At 33.6% G+C, this 14,263-nt stretch overlaps 1 protein-coding gene across 1 annotated transcript; it reads right to left on the bottom strand.

Annotated features, from left to right (window-relative positions):
- Nucleotides 1–2,212: 2,212 nt before the first annotated feature.
- Nucleotides 2,213–3,316, bottom strand: LOC130670398 (cyclin-T-like). The gene has a single exon (XM_057473801.1). It carries the CDS (start codon nt 3,314–3,316, stop codon nt 2,213–2,215), a length of 1,104 nt encoding a protein of 367 aa, XP_057329784.1.
- Nucleotides 3,317–14,263: the final 10,947 nt, after the last annotated feature.

The raw sequence follows: 14,263 nt of genomic DNA on the forward strand, positions 1-14,263 counted from the left end.
TTATTATACTGAATTAGAGAATTGAGTATAAAATGAAAGCAACAAATGAAAAAAAAATCGGTCTGTCAGTTGACCCTGCGGGCCAGCCCCAAAACTTCCCGCTGTTTTCGAGCTCAAAAATACGTTTGTATGCTGTTGTTTTCGAAAAAAAACGTTTTTCACCATTTTTTCTCCAACGATATCTCTCAAACGAATAAACCGATTGAGACGGTTGAGGTGGCAATCGACGCGTTTTATCAAATTCTAAAGCTGATCAAATTTTGAATTCGATTTATCGAGTCGTTTTTAAGATATTTCAGAAAAAATGAAAAAATTTTTTTTTTAATTCTTTCGACAACGGTTTCTTTTGAACGAATAAACCGATTTTGATGGTTGAGGTGGCATTCGACGCGGCTTATAAAGCTCTAGAGCCCAGTTCATTTTGGAATCAATCCATCGAGCACATTAAAAGTTATCCAAAAAAAACATTTTTGAAAAGATTTTATTTTTGGAATATCTCTGAACGAGCCCTACCGATCAAGCTCAATTTTCTCACGGCTTCAACATATTGACAATCCGCGTCGAATGACACCTTAAAGTTCAAAAGCGGTTCATCCGTTCAAAAGATACAAGTATTTACATACGTACGTATGTACGTACATACATACACTCGGATATAATCTTGAAATTAGTCAGAATAGCTTCCTAGGACCTCAAAACGTCGACATCTGATGGAAATTCGATTTTCGTAAATCGGACCGAAACCAATAACTTCCCGAATTTTTGAAAATTTACAATTTTCTTAGCGGGAAGTTAGAAATTCATAATTTTCAAAATATATTTCGATATTTTTGTCTGCTTCCACTAATAAACCGATTTTTCTCTTCCCCACCTCAAAAATTCAAGAATTTTATATCAATAAAGTTTCTATTTATTTATGTTAGTAATTCTAAGTTTTAAGAATTATAAAAATCTTAATTTTTAAATTACGGCTTTCTTTTTAGTCCTAAGAAAAAATAATAAGAGACATTTTTTTTTTATATTAAATTCTGAACAACTTTTACTCGAAAAATTCGTTTATACGGCCAATATTTTCACCGTAATTCTAAAATTAATATTCATATGAATAATTCAAATTTTTGATAATTGTGGAAATCTTAATTTTGAAATAACGGCTTTCTTTTTAGTCCTAAGAAAAAATAATAAGAGACATTTTTGTTTTAAATTAAATTTCCTAGGACTTTTGCTTAAAAAATTTTTTTCGACAACCAATATTTTTTCCGTAATTTCAAAAATTTGACACCAGTATTTATTATTGCTTGATTTTAAATTAAAGCAAAAATCTTGGCCCTATTTATGACACTGAAAGTAGCCGACGTCTAATTTTTGAATTTTTTTTTTAAACATGACATTTTAAAAAATTGCACCTATAGTTTTTTTTATTTTATATATGAGCAATTATTTTTTTTTTTAATTAAATTCTTGAAAAATACATTTGCAAATTTTTAACTGTCTGCTAACTTCAGGATCATATGTTTTTTTTTAATTTTTTATTCGAAGATAATTTGTATTTTTTAAAAATAGAAAGTGATATTTTGAATTAAATTTTTGATTTTTATTCTGTATTCATTAAAAAATTTTATAAAAATTTAATTTGGAAAAATTAACTAAGTCTAAGTGCAGTAGACATCCGACAATTTTTTAATTACATCTAAAAAAATTAAATAAGTAAAGCAATAAAATTTTTAAAAAATGCATCTACTGAATTTCGAATTGTCTAAATATGAATTTTTTTTTTTATTTTGTAAACATTTTAATTTATTATTTCAAAGTTTAAAAAATTGTCAGATGTTCGCTAACTTTACTGTCATAAAAATTAATTATTACTCTTAAAATAAAATTACTTATATAAAATAATTAATTATATTAAAATCAAAACAAAAAGAGGATTTCGTTTTATTAATATTTTATTTTTCAAAAGACATGATTAAGTCTATGGTGCATTATCATTAATTTTAATTACATTATTATTTGATTATTTACAAAAAATATATCAAACTTATTAAATAAAAAGTAAATTTTTAAAATATAATTTACTCTTTTACTATTTACTATTTACATAAAATACTTAATATTTAATTTATGAAAATAATAAAACCTACAATAATATTTTACAATAAAAAATAACTGGATGATAAATAATTATGTACAAAAAATTAAAAAATTATTAAAACTACAAAAGCTTACGTCTCTTAGCAGAACACAAAATACTGCCCATGTCGTAATTATTTTGACGCTTACGGCTGTGGTCCAGATCCGCTTCAGTTGAGGGTACAAGCTGGCAGGTACTTCCAATGGAATTATCCTGAACTTCTACATCAGGAGGTGAAGAAGTCGATGATCCATCTGATTCAGATTTTTTCTTCATCAGTCTATCACGATACTCGTGATAGCTGATTTTTCGTCGAGTCCTTGGCTTCTCGACTTCAGGGTTACCGGAAACGATTTCTGGATCCGATGAACTGGGGGTCGTCGCTATCCGATTTACTGCAGTCACTTTGACCGATGGATTTTTAAATAATCCCATCACCCGGTTTTTTATCCTGGGTGACATTTTATCTAAAACCGCTTTAAACTCCCTGTCCATCTTAATCAGTAAATCGAAGGTCACTTTGGTGTCGAGGAGCCAAAACCAAAGATTCCCGTCTATGACTTGGGGAATCTTCCACTGCGATGATTGGATGGTAAAATAAATACAGAATGACGCCACAACTGCCGGTTTATATTTCACGCACATTGACGTCATCTGTAAAGTGTAATTAGCCATCTGCAGGAAAATCTTGCATAATTCCTTGCAAGCTTTTATTTCCCCACAGAATTTCTTGATGTAATGATGAGGGTGACTAACCCCCATCTTGAATCCAAGTGTTCCCAGAAGAAGTTGCTCATTTGAAGTTAGTGCCTTGACCTTCTCCTGGTTCTTGGCAAAAGTAGTGTCCAGTTGGTGAACTTCGTATTTGTTGAGGCAGACATGAAGAGCGCTGATGACCGCCTGCGATTTTTGTGGCTCTTCTTCCACCTTTGCCGCCAGAAAAATCGCTGCCGTGGCAATTTCATACCGGTGAAACTTGGCTAATGAATGGTGAATAAAGAATCTGTGCATGTACACAATGGCAGTGTGCACACAGACTTCTGACAACTTTAGCCGCTTGCCCAAATCAGTTATAAGGTAAGCGGCTTGTTGTTTGTGATCTAGCTCCTTCTCCGCGCTGATGCCATCCTTGGAACTAGGAGAGTTCTTCAACTCTTCTTTGTTGAAATACCACTTTTGAGCCATTTTTATTCACAATTTTTCACTGTTAATTTAACTTCACTGGAAACTTTCTTACTCTGCACTGAAACAGCTTAAGCACATTGAAATAACACAATTTGGTTTTTTCCGTAACTTTTGAAATATTCTCAGACGAACTGTTGGGTATGAAGTTCGAGAATAAAGTGAGGAAATATTGACAAGACACTAAAATTTAAGGGATTTTATAACAAAAGAAATTGTCACAACAATGGGTATGGGGGTAATTAAAAAGTAATAGTTTGGGGCTGAAGAAATGTACCTGATGTAATTAGGAAAAGGTAATTAGACTTAAAACTCACAATATTATGGTCATTAAGGTCTGCATATTCACGTGTGAACGTAATTACTATTCCTATGAAAGACCAAATGGCAAATAATTAAGTTTTTCATTATATATTTATGCCGAAGTCTCAAATAATAGATTTAAAATTTCCTGAAAATTAAAGTATACGACGGAAATGAATTACCTGTGTACATTAAGAGGCGACAAATAACATAATGACGGTAATCAGTAAATAGTATCATTTTAAATAGGTATTCTTTCATTTACAATTCAAACGTAAATAATTATAAAATAAATATTAAAATTTATTGTCTATACAGGAAAAATTAATTTTTGAAAATTAAAAATTTATGATGTGTATTATAAAATTTATTTTTTATATTGACATCCAGGTTTCGGGTTTTAATTTTAAACATCACCCGTGTGAAAAATTGCGAAATTTCGCCGGTAATTCACAGGTGATCAGCTGAATATCATGTGCAAGTCATATTTTGACACAAATATGAATTTCAGATGATTTTCGGATGAATATCAAAAGATAATATGTAAAAAAAAGTTAGTAATAGATTGTAATGATTTTATTATAAGTTGACATGTAAAATGAGAGATATTTTTTTTTAAATCAGCAGTCATAGTCCATCGACTGAAGAGGAGGTCCCGTAAACATTTTGTTGGTACCGAGTAAATCCAACTGTTTCATATGTATTTTGGGCCAAGGATCACGAAAATCGGGTCCATTTTGTTCAAAAGTGGTGCAAACAATTGTTTATAACAATTTAATTGTTTAAATCAAAATAACTCCCGAACGGCAGGTTCGTTGGGGCAGTGTAGAGGAAAAAAAATATTCAGAATAAAAAAATACACAAAAAAGGTATCACATGTTTTTTTTGCATCTCAAATATTTCTCGAGATATAATAAAAAAACGAGCCGGCGCTCGGACCTCTCCCTCTGGCACTAGCGACTGCCTATGCGCGAGCTCTCTCTCCGCCAAATCGCGTCAGATGCTGGATAGGCCGGAATTTTTCTACATCAAAGTTTTTTACATCAAAAATCATAGAAAAATAAAAAAAAAATCGATTAATTGTCGATACTACCAATCGACAGCATTTTTTCTGAAACGAATTTTTGTCGTATCGTCAAAAGACGTTTTTTTTTCGTTCACAAATGTTATAAACAAATGGATTTTTTCCAAGTCTAGATTGGGATAAAAAAATCGATAAAAAGTCGATAATACCAAAAAACGTCTTCTGTGGATACAACAGAAATTTGTGTCATAAAAAATGCTGTCGATTGGTAGTATCGACTTTTTATCGATTTTTTTATCCCAATCTAGACTTGGAAAAAATCCATTTGTTTATAACATTTGTGAACGAAAAAAAAACGTCTTTTGACGATACGTGAGAAATTCGTTTCATAAAAAACGCTGTCGATTGGTAGTATCGACAATTAATCGATTTTTTTTTTATTTTTCTATGATTTTTGATGTAAAAAACTTAGAAAAATTCCGGCCTATCCAGCATCTGACGCGATTTGGCGGAGAGAGAGCTCGCGCATAGGCAGTCGCTAGTGCCAGAGGGAGAGGTCTGAGCGCCGGCTCGTTTTTTTATTATATCTCGAGAAATATTTGAGATGCAAAAAAAACATGTGATACCTTTTTTGTGTATTTTTTTATTCTGAACATTTTTTTTCCTCTACACTGCCCCAACGAACCAGCCGTTCGGGAGTTATTTTGATTTAAACAATTAAATTGTTATAAACAATTGTTTGCACCACTTTTGAACAAAATGGACCCGATTTTCGTGATCCTTGGCCCAAAATACATAAGAAACAGTTGGATTTACTCGGTACCAACAAAATGTTTACGGGACCTCCTCTTCAGCCGATGGACTACATGTGTGCGTGCATGTGCACATGTGTAGATATATGTATGTATGTGCGTGCGTGCGCGCGCACGTGTGTATCTGTGTGTGTGTGTGTGTGTGTGTGTGTGTGTGTGTGTGTGTGTGTGTGTGTGTGTGTGTGAAATTAATCACTTTCCCAGTTAATCAAATTACACATAGACAAGCGTCTGACTATAACGTTTATATTTTAATTTTTTATGCGCTTACACGGAAAGAAATTTTTCGCGGATACCACTATGCTGTATGGTCGATTCCACCATACTGTATGGTAGCAAGGATTTTTTCATTCGTTTAAAAATTGCATGTATAGATGATTTGACCATACGGGAATGGTAACATTCACAATAATCATGGCGTATGAGTCCATGGCAGTATGGGCGTCAAGCCCTATTTTGTCCCGGTCCTCAAAGAAGTTAATTAACATTGAATACTTTTAAATAATTCGACCTTGTTGATAATTTTAAGTAGTCAGTCTAATGTGTGAAAATTCCCAGTTCATTATCTCCGTAGTCTAGACTCTAATGAGTATTTTTATATTCAACGATAATGACAAATGTGATTATTTTAAAGGACAAATTACCTGGAAATGTTCTGATAAGATCATTACTCATAATAGTCTAGTCGAGAAGATAAAAACCTGCGAAAAATAGTTACAAGTCTCCTAAAAATATGGTTGATGGCTTAAACGATCCAGAATGCCGTCCAGAAAAAATCGTTTTTTAGATTTATTTTTCAAAAGAAAATTATTATTGTTACAAACAAAAAACTGTTAAAAAAATTAGCCGTCTAGATTTTTGGCAAAATCAAAAAAAGTATAAGTCATAGCTCAAATGATCAAACATCTTTGGATTTTTTTATTATACATAAATGACTCAATATAATAATTTTATTAATGATATCATATTGACAGTCATAAATATAATACTAGACAACAAGACTAATTTGTTTTCATTCATTGATTTTAATTATACTAGATAATTTAAATATAAAATTAGAATAGAATAAAAGTTATAGATACTAAAAACATAAAAACTTCTAGTCGTAATAACTAAAATTATTGTTCGCTTGATCACAAATGTATAGTGTACTTAACTTATACACTAGATTTGTATTAATTATATAAAAGTAATAACAGTAGTAAATATCTAATATTATCAATAATTACTACTTTATGTTTAACGATACATAAATTTTGATGCTTTTCAATGAAATATATGGCACGCCGTTTTACTATTTGATGCCATAATATTTTCCATCTAAATAAAAAATAATTCTATTTTTAAAATTTGAAGAAATATTTTAAATTATATTTTTTTTTATGAGGGGACATAATAAAATTTATATATTATTATGTCCCAACATAAAATTAAATCAAAATGCATAGTAGGAGATACAAAATATTCTAAGTTATCATTATGTTCAGAGATAAATTTAATTATTTATTATTATGTCGGGACATAATAATATATAAATTTTTTTATGTCCCCACATAAAAAAAAACATTGTATTATAATTATGTGTAGACTAAATATCTATTCGGTTCACCAACCTTTTCGACAATAGAAATATTTAAAATTATGCTAGTACATAATAATATCTCGAACATTAAAATTTCTTTCCCTACATAAACGAAATGGTTTAATTTTATTATGCGTTGATATAATAAAAAATTAATGAAAAAATATGGCACGCCGTTTTACTATTTAATGTTAACAAATAAATTAGAGAAAAAATAAATTCTCATAAAAAAATTGAAATAATTTTAATCGAGGCATAATTGAAATGCGACACATTAATTTTATTATCATGCATAATTTTTATTAAAAATAATAATTATCTCCTGACATAATAATAATCTGGTCATTTATAATTATGTTCTGACATAAATATTTTTAATTATTTAAAATTATGGTGCCACATAATAAAAATGAATTACATTATCATTATGTGTTTAGATAATTTTAGTCATGATATATTATTATGTACTGACATAATTGTAATGAGTTCTATTAAAATTATGATATTCATACTAAAAATATGTTGAATTTAAACTATACTATCCTATAAAAATAATTGGAAGATTTTGAATTATGAGAGCTAATAATATATTAATTTTTTAGATATTCAGGCATTCTGAATTAAAATTATGTACATAATGAAAATTCAGAATTAAAATTATGTACATGATGGAAATTCGGAATTAAATTTATGTACATAATGAAAATGGTAGAATTGAAATTATGTACATAATGAAAATGGTAGAATTAAAATTATGTACATAATGAAAATTCGGAATTAAAATTATGTACATAATTAAAATTCGGAATTAAAATTATGTACATAATTAAAATTCGGAATTAAAATTATGTACATAATAAAAATACGAGAATTAAAATTATGTACATAATAAAAATGCAAGAATTAAAATTATGTACATAATAAAAATGCAAGAATTAAAATTATGTACATAATGAAAATGGTAGAATTGAAATTATGTACATAATGAAAATGGTAGAATTAAAATTATGTACATAATGAAAATGCGAGAATTAAAATTATGTACATAATGAAAATTCGGATTTAAAATTATATTCACAATAAAAGCTGTGTATATGGGTCAGTATCTGTATGTGTACAAGCGTGAGCGTATTTTGAGTACATGTAGCGTGAAAAACTAATCATAGGGGGGCTTACATAGCTATTTATAGAACATGTATGGTCTCATATGGTTCGTATAGAACTATACATAGGTACATCTGGCTACCCTGGTAGGAAGGGACCATTGGACAAGGCTCGGACCAGGCATTGGCTGGTCGTCATGCCAGAGTTCCGAGCCTTAGCGCAAGCCTTAGTCAAGCCTTTGCTGAACCATTAGGTAAGCACTGGTCTAGAACAGGGCTAAGCTGCTACTCTGGTCGTCCTTTTTAAGGGCACCACTGGAAGTAATAACGGCCTCCCAGAGCCGGATCTTGGATCGTCAGGGTCGTTGTAAAATTGATTTGTAAGAGAAGGAAGAGGAAGGATAATTTATAATTAATTTCTTTATTTCACAATTAACAATTTTAACCTTTATTTATTCAAACCTTGACAATATTTGTTGAAACCTTTATTTTATAAACTTTATTACCTTTATTTTATAAACCTTATTACCCAATGTCAAATACCTTTGACTATCTTAAAACCATAATTAATAAGGCCAACTACCTTTGGCTATAACACACACACACACACTCACACTGAGTCCCCTGAACTGTAATACACACACACGACTTAATACTTTCCACGCGGTCGACAAGACCCTATACGTGGCTCATATTTTCCCTGCGCGGTCCCCTGGACCCTCTACGCAATATAAAACCTTAATTAATTAATTCACGCGGTCCCCTGGACCCTCTACGTGATTACAAAACCTTAATAACTATTTCACGCGGTCACCATGACCCTCTACGTGATAAAACCTTATTCACTTATCTATAATTTCCAAAATTACACTGTCCACTTTCACACACTTTACAATATAAAATTCCATTACCTATTTTCTAACTAAAATTAATTCCCATATAATTAATTACTACACTTTAAATCCACTAATCAATTAACAACTAATTATTTATAACCACTGTCACTTTCTTTATGAATTTAATCAATCACTTTGTTAAGACGGTTTTAGGATTTATTTTATTTTACCGCTTAACATTAAATTCACCGACTCTATATCCAATACTCAAAACTTGAACACGTTTTACTTTACGACACCTTTAACGTTTATATTTTATTAATTGATTTTATTTAATTACTTAAATTAATTATAATTAATTTATCCTATTATTAGTGACTAGATAATTCTGACTAGATTGCAATTGCTTTTCCGGCGAATGCCTTACGCAACCTGCCTGGAAAATTCCAGAAGAATTTTCCGGCAATGCTTTATACAACCTGCCTGGAAATAACAAAGCTAATTATGTTGAGACCGATTTTCGATTGAATATTACACGAAAATAGACACGACAATACTTCACGGACACGACGTTTAACTGCGTATTTGATTAATAAATATTCTGGGAATATTCTATAAAATACCTATTACGATTTTCGTTGATTCTTACACCGTCGGTTGTCCAGTATTAGTTGTCCTGGTCCGGTATTTGTCCTGGTTCGTGTAGTTGTCCTGGTCCGTGTAGTTTGTTCCGTGGTTACTTGGTCATCCCGGCTCTATCCTTCCTGGTTGTAACTTTGGGCGTCTAGATGGTTGCCCGATCCTATGGACTCTGTCCTGAACGTCTGTTCAGTCTGGTCGTTCCGGTCACTACTCTTTTATTCGCTGTTGTCTTGTAGTTTTATTAACTTTGCTCGATTATTTTCGGCAATGATCGGAAAGCTCCTCCCTTATTTAATTATGATTGGGCCTAGTGTGAAAGTATTTTCAATTAGCGCGCCCGGTGACAAGTCGAAAAACTTAATCGAATGCTCAATTGGGGTAGCAGGTAAGGTAGGTGGCCATCAGTGATAAATCACGATTTTGGTCAATAGAATTACCCAATTTACCCTGTTACAGGTCCAAAACTTGAATGATGTCCATGTTCCAAGCCTTGAAAAACAAAATTTCAACTCTTGGCCTAGGCTTGGGAAACAAAAAATCAAGCCTCGGCCAAACCTCGGGGAGTAAAAAATCTAAGGCTCACCCAATGCTCTATCTCAAATATTATCATTTAAATTAATAAATATAATTAAAAAAAAAGTTTGATCACACTTTTGTCGACATTACACTGGAGTGTAATTAACTAATTACTGAATTAATGGGAAATAACGAATAAAATTATTCGGGGGCTACCGCGGTTCGAACTGAGATCCTTCTGATTACTAGGCCGGGACGCTATCCACTGTGCTAAATTTGATGTTCAGATAATCATGAGTTTTTTGTTTGTTAATTATTTAAATATAATTTAATCTAGAAATACTAGATATACGTATATTTTTTATTTATTTATGAATTTGTAATTTTATGATTTGATCTAAATGAATAAATTTAGAATAAGATCAAGTAGCACTACTATATTCTTTATTAAAGTTTACCATTGTCACGATCGGAGAGAGTGAAGGCGACGGGCGAAGGGTTATATTTAATTAATTATTTAGTAAAACTACCCAAAATATTTATTCTATTACTCAACCAAGGAGCCTAATAGGACCGTCACGTGGCTAGTGTGAGAATGTTTAATATTTGGCAAGTTTTTGTATACTAAATAAGTCTATTTCGTACCGAGCGGAAGTACGATAGACAATCCCGATCGTTGACCTGCGTGGCTTTTAGGGTAGGTCAGGGATTTTAAAGCGAGAGGGAAGCAGGTAGGTGAATATGGGCCCTCGAGAAGTCCCTGTTCCTTTACGTCTGTCTCTTACTGTACCCGTTAACTTATGAATGTTAGAGTGAGAGGTATAAATAAGAGAAAGATATTTTTGATTAAAAAAAAGAAAGAATCTGTATATTCTGGTATAAAACTATAATAAGGTTTACATTGGGTATGTTATAGGTTTAACAATATGTATATATATATTTTGACTTACCACTCAGCTGGAGGTGGTTTACAAATTTGCGCTGATCACACTCTCTCTCAATTCACCGATTTGAATTTATGATCGCGAAATTGTTTTATTTAATTCGCTGGAACACTGCACTGTGGCGTCGTGATTTTACCTCAGCGGAATTACTGCACCATCCGGACTCGGAGCTACTGGGGTGCCAAGCGGATACACTCCCCTATCTACCGAATACGAATGCGGATATTGAAATTTGTTTTTAGGATTACGATCTAGGAGTCTGGATTCCTAGGCTATAGACCGTCACGAGACCGATGATCCTGATTTAGGTGAGTCGAATCGACCGTGATTTTTACGAGTTTCTAAAATTTAAGTATTTGGCCAAGGAGTCCGATTGCCCTAAGCGTTGGACCGTCACGTGGACAACGATTAAAATTTTACCTCTGATTCGCGGTACTAACGGACTTAACCCGTTAGAACTAATCGGTACTTTGTTAAAGTCTGGAGAGCTTCGGAGAGATTATTTTTGATCGACTCGAGATCCGGCAGAGTTTAATTCTGATTAGCGATTGACTGCCTTCGTTAGATTTTCGGCAGTTTATATACTCTAGTTTTGATGGGAAAGTCATAGATTTTTGGTACAATCATTGGGTCCATCTCATTAACATAATGAGTAAGTACACGATTCCGGGAATAACTTTCTAAAAATTTAGAAAAGTCCATATATGGACATCGGGTGATATCGTTTTTGTCAACAACAACGGATGAGTAAGTGCTCTAATAGAAAAACAAATGGCTAAGTGCGTAGATTCGATTCGTCACAGCATGGGAACGTATGCAGTGATTTCGAAATATGTAAATTAGATGGTCGTAAAATTTTTATGACCGTTGAGTCAATTAGAGGTCCGGTGCACACGTGCAGGTGTCCCGTTAAGTCGCAGCTATACATACTTTGGGTACTACGCCCGTAAGCACACATACATACATACTCTCTTATAAATGTGTTGTGAATAGGTGTACGCAGGTAAGTGTGGATGCAAGATGAGTATACGGCTAGACGACATAATTGGGTTTGAGCATAGGCTCTGCCCTTTTGATGGAGAGAAAAAGAGAAAGGTATATTGTCATATCGGTCGATCTCTGTTTTCTTACTCATCGTGCATGCACTTACATAGGTACCTGAGAAGATCTCAACGCAAAGATTTTGGGTGTGGCTTTGTCTACTGTTTCAATAAAGTGAAAAATTTTGGAAAAATTAATTAAATGGTTAAATCGCGATCCATATGTAACGATTGTTACACCATTTATGTTACCTAAAGTTTTGAACATAGCAATAACTAATTAAATCAAAATTATTGTATATCAAATAATTTTCCTTTTTAGAAAATTTCAACTCTTGATATTAATCGCATACTCGGTAGACCGTTATGCCTTGGTCTTCTCTATATAAAAATACATAGATAATGTAAAGTGGCTAATTTTAATATTAAATAAAAATTTAACCCAGACTGAGGTGTTATGTCCGCCGCTTAGATTTAAATTACTTATCCGGGATTTCTCCCTTTGGTAGCGATAGAAAAATTTAACGAGCGATTTGGAGGATGCGGACAACAGTAAAGAATACGAGGAAGGTTTTCACTTCCTATATTTATTATTTAATGTGGGTTTTTCGAAGAGTACGAACCCAAACGCCTTCGAGCTTGATCACGTTGCATTTATAAATCGATCAATAGAGAGAAAATGTTTTAAATGTCTCTCACTTACCTTTAGATGATTCTTTCTTTAACACGGCAGGTGTTCGGAAGTAACGCTGGAGCTAACAGCTGGAGCCTTCTTTGCCATTCCACTTTACAACTCGAATCGGACGTCCGCATCGCCGGATGCTTCTCCATGGTCCGCGCCTTCTCCCACCTCGCCAACCGACGTCTCATTGGTCAACTCTTAAGATTTCCCTTTCTCCTCGAATCCGAGACTTCTCATTGGAGCGCAGATACCGACGTCTCCCACTCCTCGGAGAACCTTCTAGAACCCAGCTCTCGGGTATAAAAGAAGGAACAATCAGAGCGGCAGCGCATTAATTCTTGAACAGTTTAACTGGCAAGAGTACCTCATCGAATAGCGAGCAAGGCTATTGCAATCGTAACTCAATAACTAATCAAGTGCGCTAGCTTGATTAGTCTACAGCTCTACTCTACAACTAAATCAGTTCTTTTTAGAACTTTTCACCGGTTGACTAGCACTTTTCAGCGCTAGCCAACCAAACCTCCGGGTTCGTAAGATAATTCTCATTGACGAGTTTCTCCAGCTAAGTTGACTAGCACTTCTCAGCGCTAGCCAACTCGACCTCCGGGTCAGTAAGAAAACTTATCACACTAGTTCTTCTCAGGACTTCTCAGCAATCTACGTAGAAACTCTAACCAACGGTCTTTTTAAAGACCAAATCGGCCTTTCTCAAGGCCACCACATCAATTCAACGTACGAATTCCTCTTCATTACAACCCAATTCACCGGCAGACTCCTCGTTTGAACATTTTTTGGTCCTTCGAGCCGGATTGGGTTGTATTGAAGTTGAAATTCTCAACACAGACTTCAAGAGGCCAGGGACATCTCAACTAAATCGGTCAATCTAAGCTCAACGCATTGCGGAGCACGGAGTGCTGCGGGGGGTTTAGATTGATTGAATCATCACCGTCACCTCATCATGGCCAACTCAGCAGGAAAACTCAAGCTTCAAGAAACCAGGTTTCTCTACATCTCGGAGCTCGCAACCGAAGTCGAGACTGGAGTCATCTCAACAGTCAACATTCACGCTGCCAGAGCAAAGCTAGCCATGCTCAAGCTGAACTGGGAAAAGTTCGAGCTAGATCACGAAAAACTAGTCTCCTCAAAGTCCGATGCATCTCCAGATCACAATTATTTCAAGGACAAATGGTACGACTTGTCAATGAAGGCTTTCGTACTATCTGAGGCTGCTCTGTCAACTCGTATTGCGGAATTGGAGGCAATGGAACCTCCAGCTGGTAACACTCTTGCTGACACCAGCATGCAAGGGACATCTCACCATCGACCATCTCTACCAGGCATCTCCGTCCCGAAATTCTCCGGAAGCTTCGCCGAATGGCGACATTTTCAAGACATGTTCGTCTCACTTGTCGGAGAAAATCCAGCCCTCTCAGCAGTAGAAAAGATGCACTACCTATGTGCTAGCT

The sequence above is a fragment of the Microplitis mediator genome, chromosome 6 (genome assembly GCF_029852145.1).
Source record: "Microplitis mediator isolate UGA2020A chromosome 6, iyMicMedi2.1, whole genome shotgun sequence".
Lineage (NCBI taxonomy): Eukaryota > Metazoa > Arthropoda > Insecta > Hymenoptera > Braconidae > Microplitis > Microplitis mediator.

Coding starts and splice junctions, on each gene's coding strand:
- LOC130670398 (XM_057473801.1), bottom strand. CDS start 3,316: ATGGCTCAAAAGTGGTATTTCAACAAAGAAGAGTTGAAGAACTCTCCT.